The sequence below is a fragment of the Branchiostoma floridae genome, chromosome 13, assembly GCF_000003815.2.
Source record: "Branchiostoma floridae strain S238N-H82 chromosome 13, Bfl_VNyyK, whole genome shotgun sequence".
Taxonomy (NCBI): Eukaryota; Metazoa; Chordata; class Leptocardii; order Amphioxiformes; family Branchiostomatidae; genus Branchiostoma; species Branchiostoma floridae.
Genome location: NC_049991.1, coordinates 3,821,447 through 3,840,625, shown reverse-complemented (window position 1 = coordinate 3,840,625; position 19,179 = coordinate 3,821,447). Strand labels below are relative to the sequence as shown.

Sequence of the window (19,179 nt, the reverse complement as noted above, 5' to 3'; positions counted from 1 at the left end):
GCCCGGCCGGGGTTACCTGTGACCCCGACGGTACCGGTGCAATTGTGACAGTAGCATCATCAAGTAACGAGAACAATGGTACGTACCGATTCGCACATAGACCCTGTACCTAGCGGTGACGCCCCACACGATGCCCTGGCCGGAACTGATCTGCACAAGCCCGACGCCGGTTACTGTCAGCCACCCGGTCCCGGGGACCCGCTCGTTACCGTACGTGCCGACTCGGTAGAACACCACTCCGGCGGAGTTCACGCCCCAAACGCCACAGAATCCGATGGACACGAACGACAAAGACCCTCCTACCGTGTTCCAACCCGTTCCTGTGGTAAAAAGGGGAAAATGAACTTCTGACAACAACAAAAAACGCACCCTAACGGTTCCTTTAAAGGCAATAGTGTTCATTATGACTCAAGTTATTTTAGTACCACTAATATTTTTATATGGGAAACCGTATAGAACCAAGCACAACTTCAGTACGCCAAGAAATATATAATTACGCGCCTTGTTATAAACTGGACGACAGAGAGTGATATAAAGTGAAATTTTGTAGTATTTAGTTTGAATGTGTATCTAGTACATAAAATGCGTACAGTCGAGATAATGCAATTTCTGTACTTACCACCAATTTCTACCGAAACTTCTCCACCTAATCATATATGAAATAGAAAAAGTGTATTACTTCAAATTGTGATCTTGACCAAAAAGGTTTCTGCCTTTGAATATCAAATCAAGCAACAACAGTATTATCAACATACAATTGAAATGCAAGTGCATGAACTCGTATGATTGACTGTTCATCCTTTTCCAAAAATCATGTCCTAGCGATTAAACGTACCTGTCTGCTGCTCACACTGGATACGTCTGGTTGGCAGACATGTACAAATCTCGTTTCCTGATTTCCATACTTCGTTTTTCTGGTGAAAAAATCAACGAAAAGCCAACGCATTTTCAAAATCAAATTTATGTCAACGTTATCAGATTTTACAATGCAAATATATTCATGAGGCCATAAACGTCTGTACATTGACGGTTAGTCCATCCATGTCAAATTTCTTTTTGTGTTGTCTTAGTCAGAAAGGCTAGCCTATTGGAATAGCCACAGGCTAAACAGTGCCATACATCAATAAAGGCATGGATAGATAAAGAAATGTGCATCAGAATCCACCAATCTTCACTCAAATAGGGACTGGTATAGTAAGCCCTGCTAATGGGTTTACATAATCATGTTTATGCATTTAACAAAGCGTTCGCTTTGCTCACTCGGTGTTTTATCAAATGGATATAGACTCATGACACGGCGGGATGGTCATTGAACTTTGACTGTATTACAGTAACGCAAATTAAGTTTACCAAAGGACGCTCAGCAACTGCCTACAAAGTCTTAATGATAAAATTACAGTAGTAACCGAGTAACACAGTTGCTTAAAAGTTGTAATAATCTTATTTAAAATTTGACGCACCTCATAGAGATTTCCGTCCTTAGAGCACCCACAGCTACTTAAAGGCACGCAGTGGGCACCGCTGAGCACATAACCGTTATCACAGACACACGACTCCACGCAGTTTCTCGTACAGGGCCTCGGGCCGGAGTCTGCGCATGTGCGGGGGCAGGGAGTGGCACACTGGGAGTAGTGACTGTGAGGTGGACAGGGCACCGCTGTAGGAAAAGAAGTGGAGTAGATTTTAGACTTTAAATGAGACATTTCTATTTCTATAAAAGAATTCCAAGTAAAGAAATTAAAGCTCTTTATTAGTACTTAAGTTGTACCGCGTTCATTTGTATTCGGCCCAATATCATTCAGTAAGACAACGTCAAATTATGCATTTTCTCTAGTCAACCGGTGCAATGGCCGTAGAAAATGGCAAGGTGCGTTCGGTAGGTTGTGAGTTAAATCCCCGACCGAGTCATACCAAAGACTTAGAAAATCATGGTACATGCTGCTTTCTCTGCTTAACACTCGGCATTCGAGAAATAGTATGGAAGTTGACCAAACACACCACTGCCAGTGGACTAGCTCGGGCCTGCTGTAGTGATTCCACAAACTTGCATGGCCCAGGGATACTGAAAAGAAGATGGGCGCCATTTGGTGCAGGGAGAACTTTAACTATTAGCCTGGTCACAACTTGTGTACAAACCACAGAAGCCGCTCCTCCTCCATTGCTGTGGTTTCCCTCCCGCTGATACGCATGCGTCAGCGTACGCCTGTAAGTTCTGACACAGCACCAGCTGGTCGCCCCGGTACGCCGCCATGTCGAACACGCACGTCTCCACGAACTCCGTTGGACTAACAATTGAGTTACAACTCTGTAGAACAGCAAATTGAAAACATCATACCTCCATCAAGTATCTAGAGTGTTAGCAATTTTTTTTTAATGTAGCACAATCATTTTCATTTGACACATAACCCCCCCATTTCCTGGACATGTGCCAATTTTCAATTGTATCAATTGTGAGAGCATTCTTGACAGGGTATCCAATTACAACTCAACACGGGAACAAACTTGGACCCGGGCCGGCGGGAACAACATATAAACACTTACTGCATACCTCAGTTTTCACGGAGGCTGTCATGAAATCGACAAGTTTGTCAGTAAATCAACGGTAGACTACTGATGCTGAAATAATGTCATTTGGACCCCTTGTAATATTTCTTTGTTTAAAACAATGAAGAGACCTAGGGATATATGCTTTTAGTTTAAAGAATAATTTACTGTATAATGCAATAGACTCAGATGCGTATGAACACACAGGAACTCTTATATTATAAGGGACAAAATACCGTAAACAATTATTACATAGATATGATGTCCTGACTTGATACGGCCGGTCGACAAATACTAAGCGATTGATATACATGTAGAAGTTTCTATATATAGCGGCTAACGTACCCTAAACGGTCCGTTTGCAGCTTTGAGGAGTCCACACTTGCTCGGATGCAGGTATCTCTGTCGATCAGCCGGGCGGATGTCGTTAGAGTCAAAATTGTCTTGAGGTCTTGTGTCCGGGCAACTGAAATGGAAAGATTTCCCAAAAATCAATACATTCTCACTTCTGAAAACTGTCTTAAAATACTGCCAGAGATACAGAGGTACTAGGTCACATAGCTGAATGGTATGTTCAAACTTAGCAACGTTTTTCAATGTAGGATTGATGACACTATGGGGACGGGGGTGATGGTGGCCATCGTAAACTCTCAGCCTTACTCAGCAACCGAGACGGGGAGCGCTATAGGCTTACTTTAATTTTTCATCTACATTTTGCAAGTTTACTATAAAATCACGTGATGTGAGCTGACTACGTAATAATTCTAGTAGAGACCTTTCGTCGGGCGAATGTTAGTCACTTGCAGCTTCCTGGAGCTTAATTTAAAATAATCTAAATACCGTTTCAATGATATCTTAGAACACCAAGATAGGTTCAGGTCATACGTGTCGTCATCAGGAGCGATCCAACTGTTGCCGTACAGAAGGGAGGTGGAGGCGACCTGTCCTCCCGGCATCAGGTTGTCGTCGTTCGGCTGGCCGTTGTAGTTTCCGCACATTCCTCTAAGCTGGAACGTAAGATCAAAGTAGTACATAGTGAATTGTACAGGCTACATGATTTTTCTTCGAAACTAAGCTTAAAAAAACCTTAGCAATCTGATTCTGTTGAGTATTTACAGAGTAAGACGTCTATGGAAGATGTACGTAAATCCAGACGTCCTTATACCCGCCTCACATTATATACGATCTTCGGACGTACTTCGCGATCGCAGGAAGGTCGGCTGACTTTAAGATCTTAAGATGGTCTTGCGTATTTTTCGCCCAAAATCTGTTTCCCTCACATATAAGCGAGCCTCGTGCGATCGACGGTGAATAAATCTATGATAATGAGCCTCCCATGACCTCTTGCACGCGGACAAGGGAACAGAAAACGTTCCTCAAAAAGGCAAGAGATCAATAAATGTTGCGTATTTTGTTGTCGAAATCTTTTTAACCAATGAATGGAATGCGCGGGCATAATACAAATGACACAAGAAAGGAAAGTGTGTCACAAAGCCAGCCTACATACTGCCACAGGGGCTACAACGTTAGAATTGCCCTCACTTTCCCAGAAATTCAATATTTGTTAACAATCGGAAGTCGGGTGAACGTCGCCCGAACGTCGCCCGACTAATGGGCGTCATCCGATTTGCGTTCGATGATTAATAACTATGTCTGTGCTCGCCTATCGGTCTTCAGTCGTTGGATTGACGCAAGACTATTGACCGATACCCTTGCGAGGTACGCACGATTTGCACGCACGATCTGCGACTCGGTAACGAGCTCCGCAATCTCGAAGATCTCCTGCGACTTGTCGCTTATGTTAAGAACATGTTTCGCTGCACCGCGACCGTTGTAAGACTCCTGAAAATTGCCGGCGATCCCTAAAAATCGCAAGATGATCGTGAGAACACCGGACGTCTTACTCACGAAAATGTCATTTAGAGCTCGTAAACTAGTCTTCCGATCGAATCGCGCCTAATGTGAGGTGGGTATTACGAAACCAATTCCTTTAAAGAAAAATCAACATTGCGCCAGGCATTTTCAAAGTGCTAGCCCTAATTTTCGGAAAATTCGCAAAAAGAGCAAAACAGCTCAATCACTGAAAATTTATTTTTATTTGATGAATCTAATAATTGTACAAGTCACAATTGTATTGATTCTAATTGCGATTCTAATTGATTAATTTATCTGGAAATCTTGCATTTGATTGTTACCGAGTCTGATAATGTAACTACTTTCATTATGATGGCCAGGTCTCTATCAGACTGACTACGTTGACTATTACAGGGATAAAAATTTGCCATGGGAATTTTGCTACCACAGGAGTTGGTCGGCTGCCCGGAGGGAACATGAACCAAAGCGTGGACTGCCTATTTCCTGATTTCGTTGTGCCGAATTCTACAATCCCCGTACCCTCGTGGACAGGCCTGATGTAGGCCGACGCTAGTCAAGGGATGATTTCATACAACGAGATTCATGTGCTCCCAACTATTGCCATCCTTCTAACGCAGGGACATCCAAAGGCGAAACCGCCTGTCTGGATATGTACCCTGCTTTCTCAACCGTCACTCTTACTTCCTGTGGGCGCTGCCACAAACACGCTGTCAGCCAATCAGAGAATTGGCCTTTCAATTTTCAAAAGGGATGTCGCATATATAAGAGTAAGCTCATGAATATTTATAAGCAGGGCGGTCAGGAACTAAGGGTGACAGTTGAGAAAGCAGGGACATCCAGACAGGCGGTTTCGGCGTCGAAGGTCCCTTCGTAGGAGGATGAACTACTGCCTGTAACCTACCTTTCCTTTGTAGGAGGCGGGAGCCTTGATCTCCACACGGTGGTTCCCGTCGTACGTGAGTGAGAAGCAGCGGTCCGTCTGGATCAGCACATTCAACCCGCTGATGGAGATGGAGACCTTGCGGTTCAAGCAGACAGGAAGGCTTCGGCGGTATCCATTCACCTAGGGAAAGGTATGGAGAAATTCAGTTAAACCTGGCCGGGCAACCACCTGACACAGGCAATCATCTGCCACAGGCAAACAACTGGAACAGATAACCACATGGGACAGGCAATCAACTGGCACATGCAACCATCTGGCACAGGCAACCACCTGGGACAAGCAATCATCTGGGACAGGCAATCACCTGGTATAGGCAAACACCTTAATCAGACATCCACCTGGCGCAGGCAACCACCTGAATCAGGCAACCACTTGGCAAAGGCAACCACCTCACAAAGGCAGCCACCTGACACAAGCAGCCACCTGACACAGGCAGCCACCTGACACAGGCAGCCACCTGACACAGGCAACCACCTGATAAAGTAAACACCTGGCAACCATTTCGGTTCTCAGTCCACACTGCTCTCAACAACTAAAAATGACTGACAGAAGCACTCATCTTTGAACCCAGCTGCAGATTTTCGTAGGCGATGGTCACCTACCAATCATCAGACTAATTACTGGCAAGTAAACTTTATGGAGAAACCACTCCTCGAAAACCTGTTCTTTTGAGTGGTAGCTGAGACCAGATTTGACTGCAAAGTATTAGGGTCAAATGCAGCCGCATTATGGAATATTGTTGCAAATTTGCCAAGCTGAGGCCATAGGTATGAAAAGTACTTTGAACTTACTAGGACGTCTCTCCCGCCCCCGCTGCGAATCTGGATCTTGTACCCGTACACGGTCACCTCCACACGGTCGCAGAAGGCCACCCGCTGGCTCCGACCGGGACGGTGGACGTTACGGACTGCCACCGTGAAGTCGGCGTGACGCACCAGGACGTACTTGCACGTTCCTTGGAAGTCGTGACGGCGGTTGTCGAAGGTGATGTAGTGAGGATCGCCCCACGCCAAGCACGTACCCGCTACAAGTGACGGTGATGAAAGAAATAATTGTTATGAACAATACATTTATGATTGGGTTACTGATATTGGGCTACATGTACTCAGCTCAGCTCCAAAACCAGACTTAGGCAATCCCTTGTCACGTACACATATTTCTGTACGTTTGCGATTTCTGGACACTGATAGCATGATGGACTCACACTGTGCGAAAGGGTGTGATTTCCGGACAAAGTCGGAGTTGACATATTTTTGGACATGCTGAATATTCGGACTGTGCCCGGGCACGATGTTCAATATTTCCCATATCTGGAAATATCATGAGTCAGGAATTGACTTGTTATGTATCCGGACAAATAAGACTTTCCTGTTTTTCAAGATACGCGCCATTGACGTTTCTTGCCTCCAAATACGTGATATGTTCTACATTCTTTGCATATCCAAGGTCCATATATTTCGTTAAGGAATACCTGGACAAATTAGGAGTTTGCACGAAACATGATGTGCATTTTTTCTGGGCCATTGTCAGATGACATTTTCATATTCATTATGTCTCAGAATGTCATGAGTCATGAAATGTTTTGGCACATGCCCGGACGGATAGAATTTCCCGTTCTTCCGAATACGTGTCAGCGACGTTTCATGTTTTCGAACTCATACTATTTTCTTTTCCTTCCATTTACGAGACATATCCGCGACAGATATATCAACGTTGTAAAACTTTTCGATTTTTTTTACTTTTTTCTGTTATCAAATTCAATCATTCAAACAAAGAATGATCTGGAGACACACTTACGAGTTGAGTTAGACATTATAGAAGGGCAAATCAAAAAAAAAAAAAAACTTACGTTTTGGTGTCTGACACGACAGCTGTCCCAGGCATACATGGTTGACAGGCCCCGGCGGTTCTGTGAAAGATGCAAGATACTTTCAAATGTTGTCTCCCATAATTGCTCAAATAATGAAGATCAGCAAAAAAAAAAAAGGAATTCAGTAGACAGTTTTCAGTAAGAATACATAAATCTTATAATCATTAGCGCTAATTATACTGCAACATAATCTCACATAAATATGCAGGAACATAATTGAAATGCAACTTACAAGTACATTTTGAAATACGCATGGCATAATTATGATCATAACATGCCATAATTGGCTCCATGTTAACTTATTTTGCTATGGCAAAAAGACGTATACCCAAAAGCCAGTAAAAGTTCACATACCTATAGGTCCACCTGAAACGTCAAGAGGAAAACAAAAACATATTAATGAGAAATTATCGGCTTAATGTGATATTCATATGCATTGTTTCTCATTACTATTCATTCAATAGTATCACAACTATCAAGATTTAAAGATCTTGAAATATTTCCTAAAATTTCTTAAAGATTTTTCAAAGTAATTTTTAAATGTTGTTAAAAGAAGAATTTTTCTTAATTGCTATACATGTGAAAAAATAGATTAATTCACTTGACGTTACACCTAGTACCTATACGCTATGACTAGACTCCAACCTGTAATCTTGTACACTGCATTTCCCCAAGGCCCGCCTTCTCCGTCCGCTGCACACGTTCGGGAAGGCCCGTACTTCCTGTACGTGTTGAGTGCATTGGCAGACCCAGCACACCAGCCGCCATCTTGTACAGCAAACACGGTGAAACCACGAGAACGTGCTACCTGGTAACACTTCTCTATAGCGTTGGCTCGTGCCTTGTAGAAGCCGTCTAGGCGTGCATCTGTCCTTTCGAGTGTGGGAATGGCACGTTTCCATGTGTCCTTCCAGCAACCCAGGCTGGTGTATCCACGTTCCTGTGTGAGGAGGGGAGGTGTGAAAATTACGTTAATTGCGCAGCAGAAGGTTCAACATAAAACCTCCTTGATAGTGCCAACTTAAAATCCTTTATTTTCTTTGAAATCATTGACTTTATCTGAAGATTTATTGTGTGGGGGAAAAGGTAAGATTTCCCATTTAGTCAAAATTTGTTCCGTTCAGCTGTTAACGGTTAAGTTTGTGTAAGGACAGGTATGAGTTGATGGGTCCCGTGGAGGGATACATGGAAAATACAGGCAAATCACACATTTATACTCGGGGTAATTTTACTCAGGATGTAAATATGTGATTCTAAACATATCAGATTTAATTATACTAGTACATAACTCAGGGATATATCTGAGTTTGCCTATGCGATGTCTAATGATTTTGATTGCTTAATTCAAATTCACACCATCTCATTATCTTGATGAATGATGATTGGCTTACCTGGAGGCTTTCCAGTGCAACCGGCAGTCTGTCTGTCTCCTGAAAAAGCACATACACAGAAAAAAACTCATGCAATGCATATTTAAGGACGTAATTTGTTGAATTAACATCTATGTCAGTACTACCAACAATAAGTATGTTTGCTTCGACATTACAAGCCGTTAACTTCCCTCAAGTCAGGTCAAGTCAGTTTAACAAATTCTTAAAACTAGCTATAGCTGCACTATTTTCACCATGGTGGTGTAAGGACTTACCTGTTTGACAGATGAAGTATTTTCTCGCATTGCAGCTTAGATCGTTCCACTTCAGACCTTTGTTGCCACCCCACAGGTGGCCACAGTCTTCGTTAAACAGGTTGTTGGGTTCCCCAGGGTACCAGTTCTTGTAGCTACAACTGCTCAGTGGTACACCGTCAGACCAGTGCCAGCCACCCTCATGCTGCATAAGAACAATAAGAATACTGTAGCATAGGAAATTATCCTTATTGTGCCTTACGTATAAATGTTAATGTAATAATTACTACTTATCTTTCTTAAAAGATGTTTCGACGAAATTATCATTAGTCTAAGAACTCTAACTCCCAACTCTAATCCAAACACAACCCAAACCCAACCTCAATCCTATATCTAACCCAACCCTAACCCTAACCCTAACCCTAACTCCTAACCCTAACTCCAACCTCAATCCTATTCTCAAGCCTAAACCTTAACCCTAACCCTAACCCTAACCCCTAACCCCTAAACCTAAGTATGTCCTTAAGAGTTTCATCACAAAACCACGTACATTAATGTCATTCAGGCCGATCCAGTAGTCGTTCCTACTGTCCACCAGTCTTGCAACGACGGCAGCGATGGCAGGTGTTTTCAAATCAGCAAGATGTCCACCGTCCTGTTGGCATCGCCTCTGGGCCTCGGAGTATGTCTTCGCTTCGTTGTACACCCTGTAGTGTGTACGGGTCGTAGTGACTCCCCCGCCCCCACCTAGTAAGATAGACAATAACAATGTATTGAGACCACAACCTCCCTTGTAATACTATAGACAGTATTCAATAGTACAACGCCAAACTTTCATACAACAAAAAGGGACCACTGAGGCCTTCTTCGGGATAAATAATGGCTAATCACTTCAGAACGTAAACTCGTGAGACTTACAGACACGCGAACTTATCAACTCGTGATCTGGCGGATACGTGACGTCAGTAATTGGTCAAAGGTGCTAGGAAGTTTATAACGATCAAAGTCTCTGTTCGGTGATGGCTTGAATATCTAGTATTGCCTGTTTTTTTGTCTCTTGTAGGTAAATCTCCTTAGAATAGAAAGCAGATCATATACAAAGATGAAATTCCCATTTCCGAGTGCAGAAATCATATATCGTACCAGACTGCATTCCCGCAACTTTACCGCGCGCTGAGAAATTTCAAATTTAAGGAACAATTATTTCGAACAAGTGAGATGAAGAATTATTGAAGAATCAAGCAGTTTTAAGCCAGCATTTCTTTCATCTCGATGATGATGCTCTGAAAAGTCTCTGGTGCTACGAAGTCGGCCTCAATATACTCGGTAATGATAACAAGCTCCTTTGCAGATTTCACTACGCGCTGTAGGTAATATGTCAATGTGAAGGCCCATGAGACGTTAACAGTTTCGTCTCTACCATTTTTTTTTATTTTAGTAATAATTTCCAGAAGGTAATGGTGTCTTCAAAATGGTGGAGTTTGTAAGTACAATGTATGTGGTCTTCACCTTTGTGTGGCTTTGACATTTTACCCAGAATTTCCGTTACCCACACATAGCTACGAAAGAGCTTATCGTAAACGTGCTAATGCCGGTCTTACCTCCAATCCAGTAGATTGATATCCGCCATGTTCCTCCACAGATTTCCTTCTTGTTCCCTTTGCACTTTTTGTTGCACTCGGAGGCACGCCGGGGCGCAGGCAGCCTGGCAAACTGCGCTGCCGTCCCGCAGAAACACTGCTGCGCGTACTCTGTGCCTGCCAGGGAACATTACCATGATCGAATTATAAACAAGCCACACGGGTGTTCCAAATTGAGACTACTCTCCAATCAGAGGTTCGGCTCCGGCGTTTTTGTTAGGCTTTCTATTTTTGCCAGAAGACATGAAAAGAAAGAAAAACACGATACAAAACAAGAAGCCTAACGAAAACAGTCGGATTCAAACCTCTGCTTGCAGAGGTTATTGACCTCTTGGGGTACATCAATAGCCTCTACCAGGCTTCGTGGATCGGTGGTCTGATTGTAGAAATTGGACAAATAGTGTCCCTAGTGCGCTAGGGGAGTTAGCCGGCCAGAAGAGTACGTTTCCTCACCACGAAGCCTGTGCGGGGTCGCTATGTTCTTTGAAGTCCACTAATCGCTATCTAATAGGTGGTGAGGATAATGATTCTACCGATCCACGGAGCCTGGTAGAGGCTAGTACATTAACCCTCTATGGACTATACCCCACTACTTTCAGGAGTGGGGTATCGGCATGTTATGCCTCAGATTCTGAAAGTACTGCTAGGGGTCCCAGCTTTGTGCCAATAGCTAGCGACATATCTCATACATTCAAACTTTTAAAAATCGTCTTGAGTTATATTTTTGAACACACATACATACCCAGCGATAAACAATATTCCCTTCTACGTCGATTTAGGTTAGACATACGGGTAATAAGATGCGCCAAACAGCAGCTACTCAAGCAAGTAAACTGGAAATCATATCCAGTTGCTTGAGTGGCTGTTTTTTTTGGGGGGAATAGTTGGAGGTTAACCACCAGTCTTTCGTGGAGGTAATTAATTCGAGTGGCAAACTCTCGTAACTCATATTGTGGCGTCGGGCGTGGCGTAACTGGTAGAGCGTTCAGCTCGGAATCTAGAGGTTCTGAGTTCGATCCCCGCCGTGCCCCCCAACGTTGTGCCCTTGGCAAAGGCACTTTACACGGCCTTCCTCACTACACCCAGGTGTAAAAATGGGTACCTGACTTCGGTCGGGGAGGTAAAAGACTATCTCTACTTTCTGTCTGTACCGTGTATGTATGTGGCACTGTTGATATAAGTTACAATACTTGAGTACAGTGCCACATTGTCCTCGTCTGTCTAAGAGCAAAATAGAAAAAAAAAACTCTCGTAACGTGCCCACACGTATATATGTGCAGAAACATACCTGCATAGGCGTACCCGTTCCGCTTGCAGTGGGCCTTACATATAGCTGTGGTCATGCTATTCGAAGACGTGGGTGAATGCGGGAACACGCGGTTTCTGTTGTCCACGTAACAGCCCTTGTAGCCACCTAGAGATATGTAAAAAAAAAGCACCAAATCAGACGCCTTGTATGTGTTATTGCAAGTGGTGACAGATTTCTTAATAACAACATAATACATGGTTCATGATTTTGAGAAATAATTATAATATAAAAATCGTAATCTGTCAAAGAGAGATATCTAAAATCATATTCATAGTTCCGAGTACAAATGTGCAACGACGGGAATTGTGGGTAATATGTGGGTGCTCCTAACTCGTAAACAATTCTTGTCTTCACCATTGTCTCGATTTGCATAACAATGTCCAGATGCGCTTCGCTTATGTGTCAGGGGCATGAACGTGCTTAATTGTGCACAAACCATGATGGAAATAAACTCCGGGTGCGCATGTGCAGCGAAATGAATTGTGGGTAATATGTCACAGGCGGCAGCCCCCGAGACATAAACAAAAGACACTGAAATGTGTTATAGAGTTTGGTATAACAAGGCCTACACCTTTGACATATTACCCACAATTCACGTCGCTGCGTATGTGTACTCGAATGGCTAACGAGCTTATTACGTACCTTGTCCGTGCTCTTGAGACGATGAGTGGCTATGCCCATGACTATGGCTTCCATGGCTATGGCTTCCATGGCTACTATGTCGACTGCCAGAGTGGTGGCTACCATGGCTGTGACCACCAGAATGACGATGGCTACCACGGCTATGTCCACCAGAACCATGGCTGCCACCGCTGTGTTCACCAGAGTTATGTCCGCCAGGTTTGTGCCAGCCCCATCCATGAGCCTATGTGAGGGGAACACATACAGTCACTATAGACAGGTGGCCACTATAGAGAAAATGTTGATCAATTGACCATGAGCAAGCTACTCATGATTTCAGTTCCAACAAATCTTTCTCACCAAGTAACATTGTCTCGATCGGTAAATTCACCGACAAAGACTTGCACTTCACGGCTCAAGGCATGCAAACCTTCTGCTACCGCCAAAATGACCGTCAGGAACTCCTCAAATCCTCGCAAACTATAATTTCAAACTCGGTGCAGGGTGACATAAGGCTGCAGTATGGTTGCAATAGGCAGTGTTTCTGTATCAACGGGAACGGTAATCGTGTGGCCGTGGCCGCGTTGGACAGGTGGCCGCTAAGCCTATTTCTTAATCATTACGAATCCAAGGGACCGACAAAAAGTGGCCACTATGGCCAGGTGGTCGCTATGCAAAGGTGGCCGCTAATACAGGTTTGACTGTACTCAGTTGAGCTAAGGCGGCGTAGGCAAGCTCGATTCGTGTTGGAGTTGGGGCGAATTCGAATCATGTTCGATGATGTTCTATTACGTAATTCGAACCGAACGGGCGTTCGAACCTATGGTTATTTCCGACTTTTTTTATTATGTTTACACGCGCCGCAAGGACCTTTTATCTTTAGTGAGTGTCTTTGTTGATTTACGGCTTTATGCCCAGCTCAAAATAAGAGTATTGATTATAATCACATGAGCACTTCCTTGATTCTGAAGCATAATTTAAATGCTATGTTTACCGCAATAAAACTGATGTTTTTACACAAGAAAATAATATTTCCTTTTGCAAGGAGCGATAAAACGGTTCTATACATCACGGCTTTAAAAAAAGTCATGCTTGAGACGGGGCGCGCGATAGGCTTTCTGAAACTTTCCATCCACTATCCTTTTATAAAGAGACTCTTTTTTTCGCATCTCTTGATAAATTTTGACCGACGTTCCTTTGGCTGTCAGTCAAGTTCCTCAAGGTAATTCTGACTGGTTATGTTACCTTCACAGAAGGGAACATATTGTTTTTGCTTTGTTCTTTTGCTTTCTTCTTCTTTTCCGCACAAATAAGGTCAACGACCTGTACCAGACGGCTGTCACCATGGTAACCGGTAAAGTAGCAGACACCATGTGGTGTTCGGTTACATAATGTAGCAAATGTCAGATCTAGAGGGGCTCGGGTCACTACATTTAGAAATGTGTTCAAATGAGAATGAACAAAACAGTTGCCAGTGTTAGACTACAACATGTGAAGGTAACATTCTGTATTTGCTTGCAAATATTACCTTTCTAGTTTACCTTGCACTGCAGCTAGAGGTGTCGCTGCTTTCCCAAACGGAAAGCATTTTCACTTACATTAATGCGTAACTGTATCTATGTGAGTACTTTATCATAACTTTCGGGACCATATCTGTAAACAGCAATATCTATAGTTGCAGTATAATGTGAACCAGCCAGAATCGCCTCAAAAAGAAAACATACATGCAGTACAGTCAACGAAGTGTACAGATAAAGCAAATGTTGTGGAAAAAAAAACACCACTATTTAGTCAGTTCTTTACCAACCGGATGAAGCTATTCACGGATTTTGATCTACTCGTTATGACGTAATGACTATAGGCAGTATCATAGAAAATATAGTTCCTTACCTCAGCCCGAAAATCTACAACATGGATCACGAGCAGCAGCACAAACATCATCCGCATGGTGGCGCTCGTGGACGCCATGGTGAGGCGCGCTCGTCACCAGTCCAACAGGCCGGTCTACAAGGTCGACCCTGTCGCCATGGAAACAATGACGTTGATGAGTACACTTGAAAAAATTGTTAATCCAAACTGACCACCCTATAGCTTCTTGAAAATTCTACCTTGCAACGTTGTCAAGAATTATGAACGAAGATATCCATTTTGTGTCGAATTATTTAAAAACAAACTACATAACGTAATGAATGGTGGAAAAAGTATACACTTTGTTTACGTTTGCCCTATCTACGTACATCTTTGAATATACCCCTTAAGGCACAACGTGTTTCAGATACAATCTTTAACATATATGAGGGTCTGTATGTCGTTAACGTGTTTCCGTAAGTCTTAGGTAGCAACTTGTCTATTCCATGTCATTCGAAGAGAAAACTGTCTTTTGATCACGCAATACGTATAAGGGTGACCAAAGTTTGCGTAATTGCCTTCTTTGATGACACGTTGGGGGGGGGGGGGGGTTCTTCTGCATTCAGCGTAAACGTTGCGGTAGAATCCCAATGCAGACCCTCCTACACATACGACTCATCAAAATCTGACCATGTATTCCCTCCAACGCCGTTGACATCTGCTACATAGCTCTACCACCACGAGACCACCACTTAAGAAAAAAAAAAGAGGTGCTATCACGTAATTCTTGAACTTTGTTGAATATCATAAGTGTCCATTCTTTAAGGAATGCTGATTTTTTGACCTTTGTAATTCTTTTAACGCGTGGCTGCTTTAGCGTTACCATAAGAATTGAAATTACCGTCTGCTCAAGTCAAGTGGTCAACAGGAACTTATACGTTTAAGTCAACCATAAAGCTGTTGTTTGATTCCCGAGATTTAGACCTACACAGAAGTGATGGGTATTAGTACAAAAAACACCCCTTTAATAAGAATGCTTAACGCCACCACCCATTCAACCTTAAGGCGTTTTGGTGTGTGTATGAACAGATGTATTTTAGAGACAATATGGCTAAGCTTTGATCGTTGACCCTTAGCACACTCTTCATTGTGTTGAAGCTGACCCTCGAGGTTATAGATAATCGGGCCCTTAGGATGTCACATCTCTATGTGCTGTACGTTTGTCAGACGAAAAATGGTGCGGGGTGATTTATTCAGACTTTGTCTGGCATCCAGTCTAACATGGAATCGCAGGGCCCTCTTTTGGTCTAGATCTCTTCGGGGCAGGAGAACCTTTCCACCGCCGGCGTAAACTTTGGCACCCGGTAGTTATAGTTATACGTGGTTGCAGTTCCGTGGTGGGTCAGTTTAACTCCTACCGCGCGTGTATAACTCCTACCTAGTGCCAAATAAAAGGTTACCCCGGCGGCGGAAAGCCTCCCATGCCCCGAAGAGAGCCTGACCGATGTACGGTAGGCAGGATGACGTAATGTGTTTTCATATTTTATCCCATCCAGACATATTTTGCACGGTTAACGCTGTATGCCCTCAGTTTCCAACTAAAGTTAGAATGACTGATACTAGTACTACATTTCTTGTACTCTTATATCTTCGATGCTAACAAAATCTCTAGCACCTACTTAAAAGTTTGAGACAAAATTGGTCCCTGCATGTTCAAAAAGACCGCTAGGGGGGCAAGCTTACAGTACGTACTCTCTACACAAAAAGCTCAAGTTTTGCAGCTCCAAGAGATCTAGCAATAAAAGACAACCACCACGGTATGCCCAGAACATGAGATATCAAAAACCGGAATTTCTTCTGATCGTCGTCTGATAATGATGAAAACAAAAAGTGGCGAATGCAGTTTTCAAAGCCAGTTGTGTTTTTTCGAGTTTTGTTTGATCCAGACATATATTCTAAAACTTGCACTGCTGTTCGCCAGTATTGTGCAGGGCAGACATTAGATTTCTTATATCTCCATTTTGTCATATATCTTGATATCTATCTGACGAGTCAGAAATACTAAGACTTGGTGACTGGCCATTTAAACACACTATAGAACCTGAATTTCGAGGTGATTGATTATGACATTGTGTGCCCTTAGGACTCACACCTGTGTTTTAGTCAAGCAAAAAAGGGTGCGGGTTGCTTTGTTCAAGTTTGACTGACATCCAGTCTATCGTATTTTCGCAGGGCCCTCTTTGACCGAGCTCTCTTCGGGGCCGCGGAAGCTTCCCGCCGCCTAGGTAATCTTTGGCACCCGGTAGTTGTAATGACTGACACTGCATTCCTTGCACCATCTTACGTGCTAACAGTGTGATTGGTAACAAATAAAACGTTAGAAGCAAAATCTGACCATGCAGTTCCAGAAAAAGACCAACTTTAAGTACTGTAAATGCAGAAATGTTCGCGGTGAATTAATGTTCGCGGTTTTCGCGGTGACCACTTCACCGCGAACATTTTTCTATTATGGTTTTAGACTGTAGTCTATGGTTTACCGCGAACTTATATCCACCGCGAAAAGTCCCTTTCCCGCTACCGCGAAATTAAGTCCCCGCGAACTTAAATGCATTTACAGTACTTAATTCCTACCCCATGAGCTATGTACCACTCTAAAGTCACTGTACAATATGTCCGGAACACGAGTTATGAAAAACCGGAATTCCTTCTAATTGTCATCTAACAATAATGTAGAAAAAAATGGGCGGGAGTTCAGTTCAAAAGTAAAGTTTATTTTTCTATTAGTAGTATTAAGAGTTTCAGTAGGTAGCGGCCGTGAGTCAGCTAGATGTTTGGCAAATTTTACCCCCTACCGCGTGTAACTACTACCGGGTGCCAAAGATTACCCCGACGGTGGCAAGCTTCTTCTGCCCCGAAGTGAGCCCGACCAAAAGAGGGCCCTGCGAAAACACGATAGACTGGATGCCAGCCAAGCCTGAACAAAGCATCACGCACCCTTTTCGTCTGACAACCGTGCAACACATAGAGCTATGACATCCTAAGGGCCCGATAATCTATAACCTCGAAACTCAGCTTCAACACAATGAAGAGTGCTTGAAGGGTCAACGATTAAAGCTTAGTCATACTGTTTCATACAAAGGCAACTGTTCATGCACACACCAAACCGCCTTAAGGTTCAATGGGTGGTGGTGTTAAGCATTCTCATTAAAGGGGCGTTCTGTACTAATACCTATTACTTCTGTGTTGTTGTAAATTTAGGAAATGGAGTATAGCTTCGTGGTTGACCTGAACCTACAAATTCATGTTGACCACTTGACTTGCAATTGGGCAGACGGTAATGTCAACTGTCATGGTAACCTTAAAGCCGCGATGTTTGTAAAAAAAAAGGAATCTCAAAGAAGTTTAGTTACTCAGAATCAGTTATCCCCCAAGATATACACACGTAAGATGTTTCAAGACGGCCTCGAAAGCACGTATTTCTTAATGTTGCGGTCTTATTATTACGCGGATGTAACATGTCGTTAGAGGGTGTACGTTAAATGATCAGATGTAGAGGGTCAATCATGTATGAGGGTCTACATGTGGATTTCCACACAGCGTTATATGCTGAATCCAGAAGGATCCCTTGTATTATTCTAAAATCAAGAAAGCTTCTTCTATCCCAAAGAGGGCCCTGCTAATCAACGGGAGACTGTGACAGGTTAAGACTAGCTTAATGTATTTCCTATTTGACCTGATACAGACGTATCTAAAACCTAAATATCCCTACCAATGTTGGAATTACTGATACTACATTTCCCGTGCTCTCATATCTTCTATGCTAACAGAATCATTGCCATGCAATAAAAATATGAAACAAAATTGCCCTCTCAGTTCGAAGAAAGCCTTAGCGATGAGCAAACTTACAGTAATTACTTTTTGACAAAAGGACTATTTACGACTCAAAAATCCCCACCGGAGCAGAACTTTAAAAAACAGGAATTTCTTCTGATAGTCATGCATGATAAAGACAAAAAAGGTTCAAGGATGATAGTGACACTAATGAAAGGTAGTGTATACTACCAAATACGTCTAAAGATTTTCAAAATTATATAACGCTGTTTGAGAAGCTGCTATTTGCGGTATTTCGTTACCTGGATGTCTAACCTTCTTTGACGGACCAGGATGACACTTGGGTTACTGCTGTTAAACCGACTACAATATTTTTAAGCCAATATATTGAGGTGCAAATACCCAAATACCTGTAACAAAAGGGGTCTTAGAGACACCTCCAAGCAAGGTCATTCCTTTGAATTTTACAAGGACAAAAGGCCGAGGTTCTTACACTGATTAGACAAAGAATTAACCCTTGGAGAAAGAAATGTCCTCACTACAGAACGAAAATCAGTAACATAATAAGGGACATTCTAATATCGTAGTTCATATTGCGAATGTAAGCGTTAGTATTAACAATTCATTGCCCATGTATGGTGAGCCCCCTTGGAAATCAACTTCAAAAAAGTTGATGGGGCTACACACTTGTTTTGAGATTAATGAATAAATAAATTGCACATTTTTACACTGATTTTTGCAACAACATTTCTGAAAGCTAAAAGTGTTTCTTTCAGATTATAGTATTCAGTTCTATGTCTAGAAGTATTCTTTCCGCCCGAGAGATAGGCCAAATTGATAATCCGATTGATTGAAAGACTATGACCATATATTCAACGTGAGTAGGCATCCTTCCACATTTGCAGATGATAGTAGCGCTCTGTATGAAGTCACGGCGGTGACATTCAACCTAAGTAGACATAAAATGGCACTATCCTATTCGATGCAGTGTAGAATATCCTTGCCACGGTCTACACTGTTTACACAGCTCCGCGAAGGTCAATATGTGCGCCACGGCCCTGCGTAAACCGCGTT

At 42.9% G+C, this 19,179-nt stretch overlaps 2 protein-coding genes and 1 long non-coding RNA gene across 3 annotated transcripts; all 3 read right to left on the bottom strand.

Moving 5' to 3' along the window:
- Window positions 1-56: 56 nt before the first annotated feature.
- Window positions 57-916, bottom strand: LOC118429603. The gene is made up of 3 exons (XR_004832753.1): window positions 836-916; window positions 620-646; window positions 57-320 (listed from the first exon to the last, which is right to left on the bottom strand). It is a non-coding gene; the product is annotated as an uncharacterized LOC118429603 (long non-coding RNA).
- Window positions 917-1,287: 371 nt separating this feature from the next.
- LOC118429350 (zonadhesin-like) lies at window positions 1,288-8,443 on the bottom strand. The gene is made up of 11 exons (XM_035839832.1): window positions 8,429-8,443; window positions 7,878-8,172; window positions 7,587-7,598; window positions 7,212-7,271; window positions 6,154-6,386; window positions 5,321-5,482; window positions 3,430-3,551; window positions 2,890-3,010; window positions 2,137-2,305; window positions 1,461-1,657; window positions 1,288-1,320 (listed from the first exon to the last, which is right to left on the bottom strand). Exons 1-11 carry the CDS (start codon window positions 8,441-8,443, stop codon window positions 1,288-1,290), a joined length of 1,419 nt encoding a protein of 472 aa, XP_035695725.1.
- Window positions 8,444-9,056: 613 nt separating this feature from the next.
- On the bottom strand, window positions 9,057-14,445 carry LOC118429349 (WSC domain-containing protein 2-like). The gene is made up of 6 exons (XM_035839831.1): window positions 14,317-14,445; window positions 12,448-12,670; window positions 11,785-11,910; window positions 10,458-10,613; window positions 9,445-9,603; window positions 9,057-9,061 (listed from the first exon to the last, which is right to left on the bottom strand). Exons 1-6 carry the CDS (start codon window positions 14,392-14,394, stop codon window positions 9,057-9,059), a joined length of 747 nt encoding a protein of 248 aa, XP_035695724.1. The 5' UTR covers window positions 14,395-14,445.
- Between the last annotated feature and the right edge of the window lie 4,734 nt (window positions 14,446-19,179).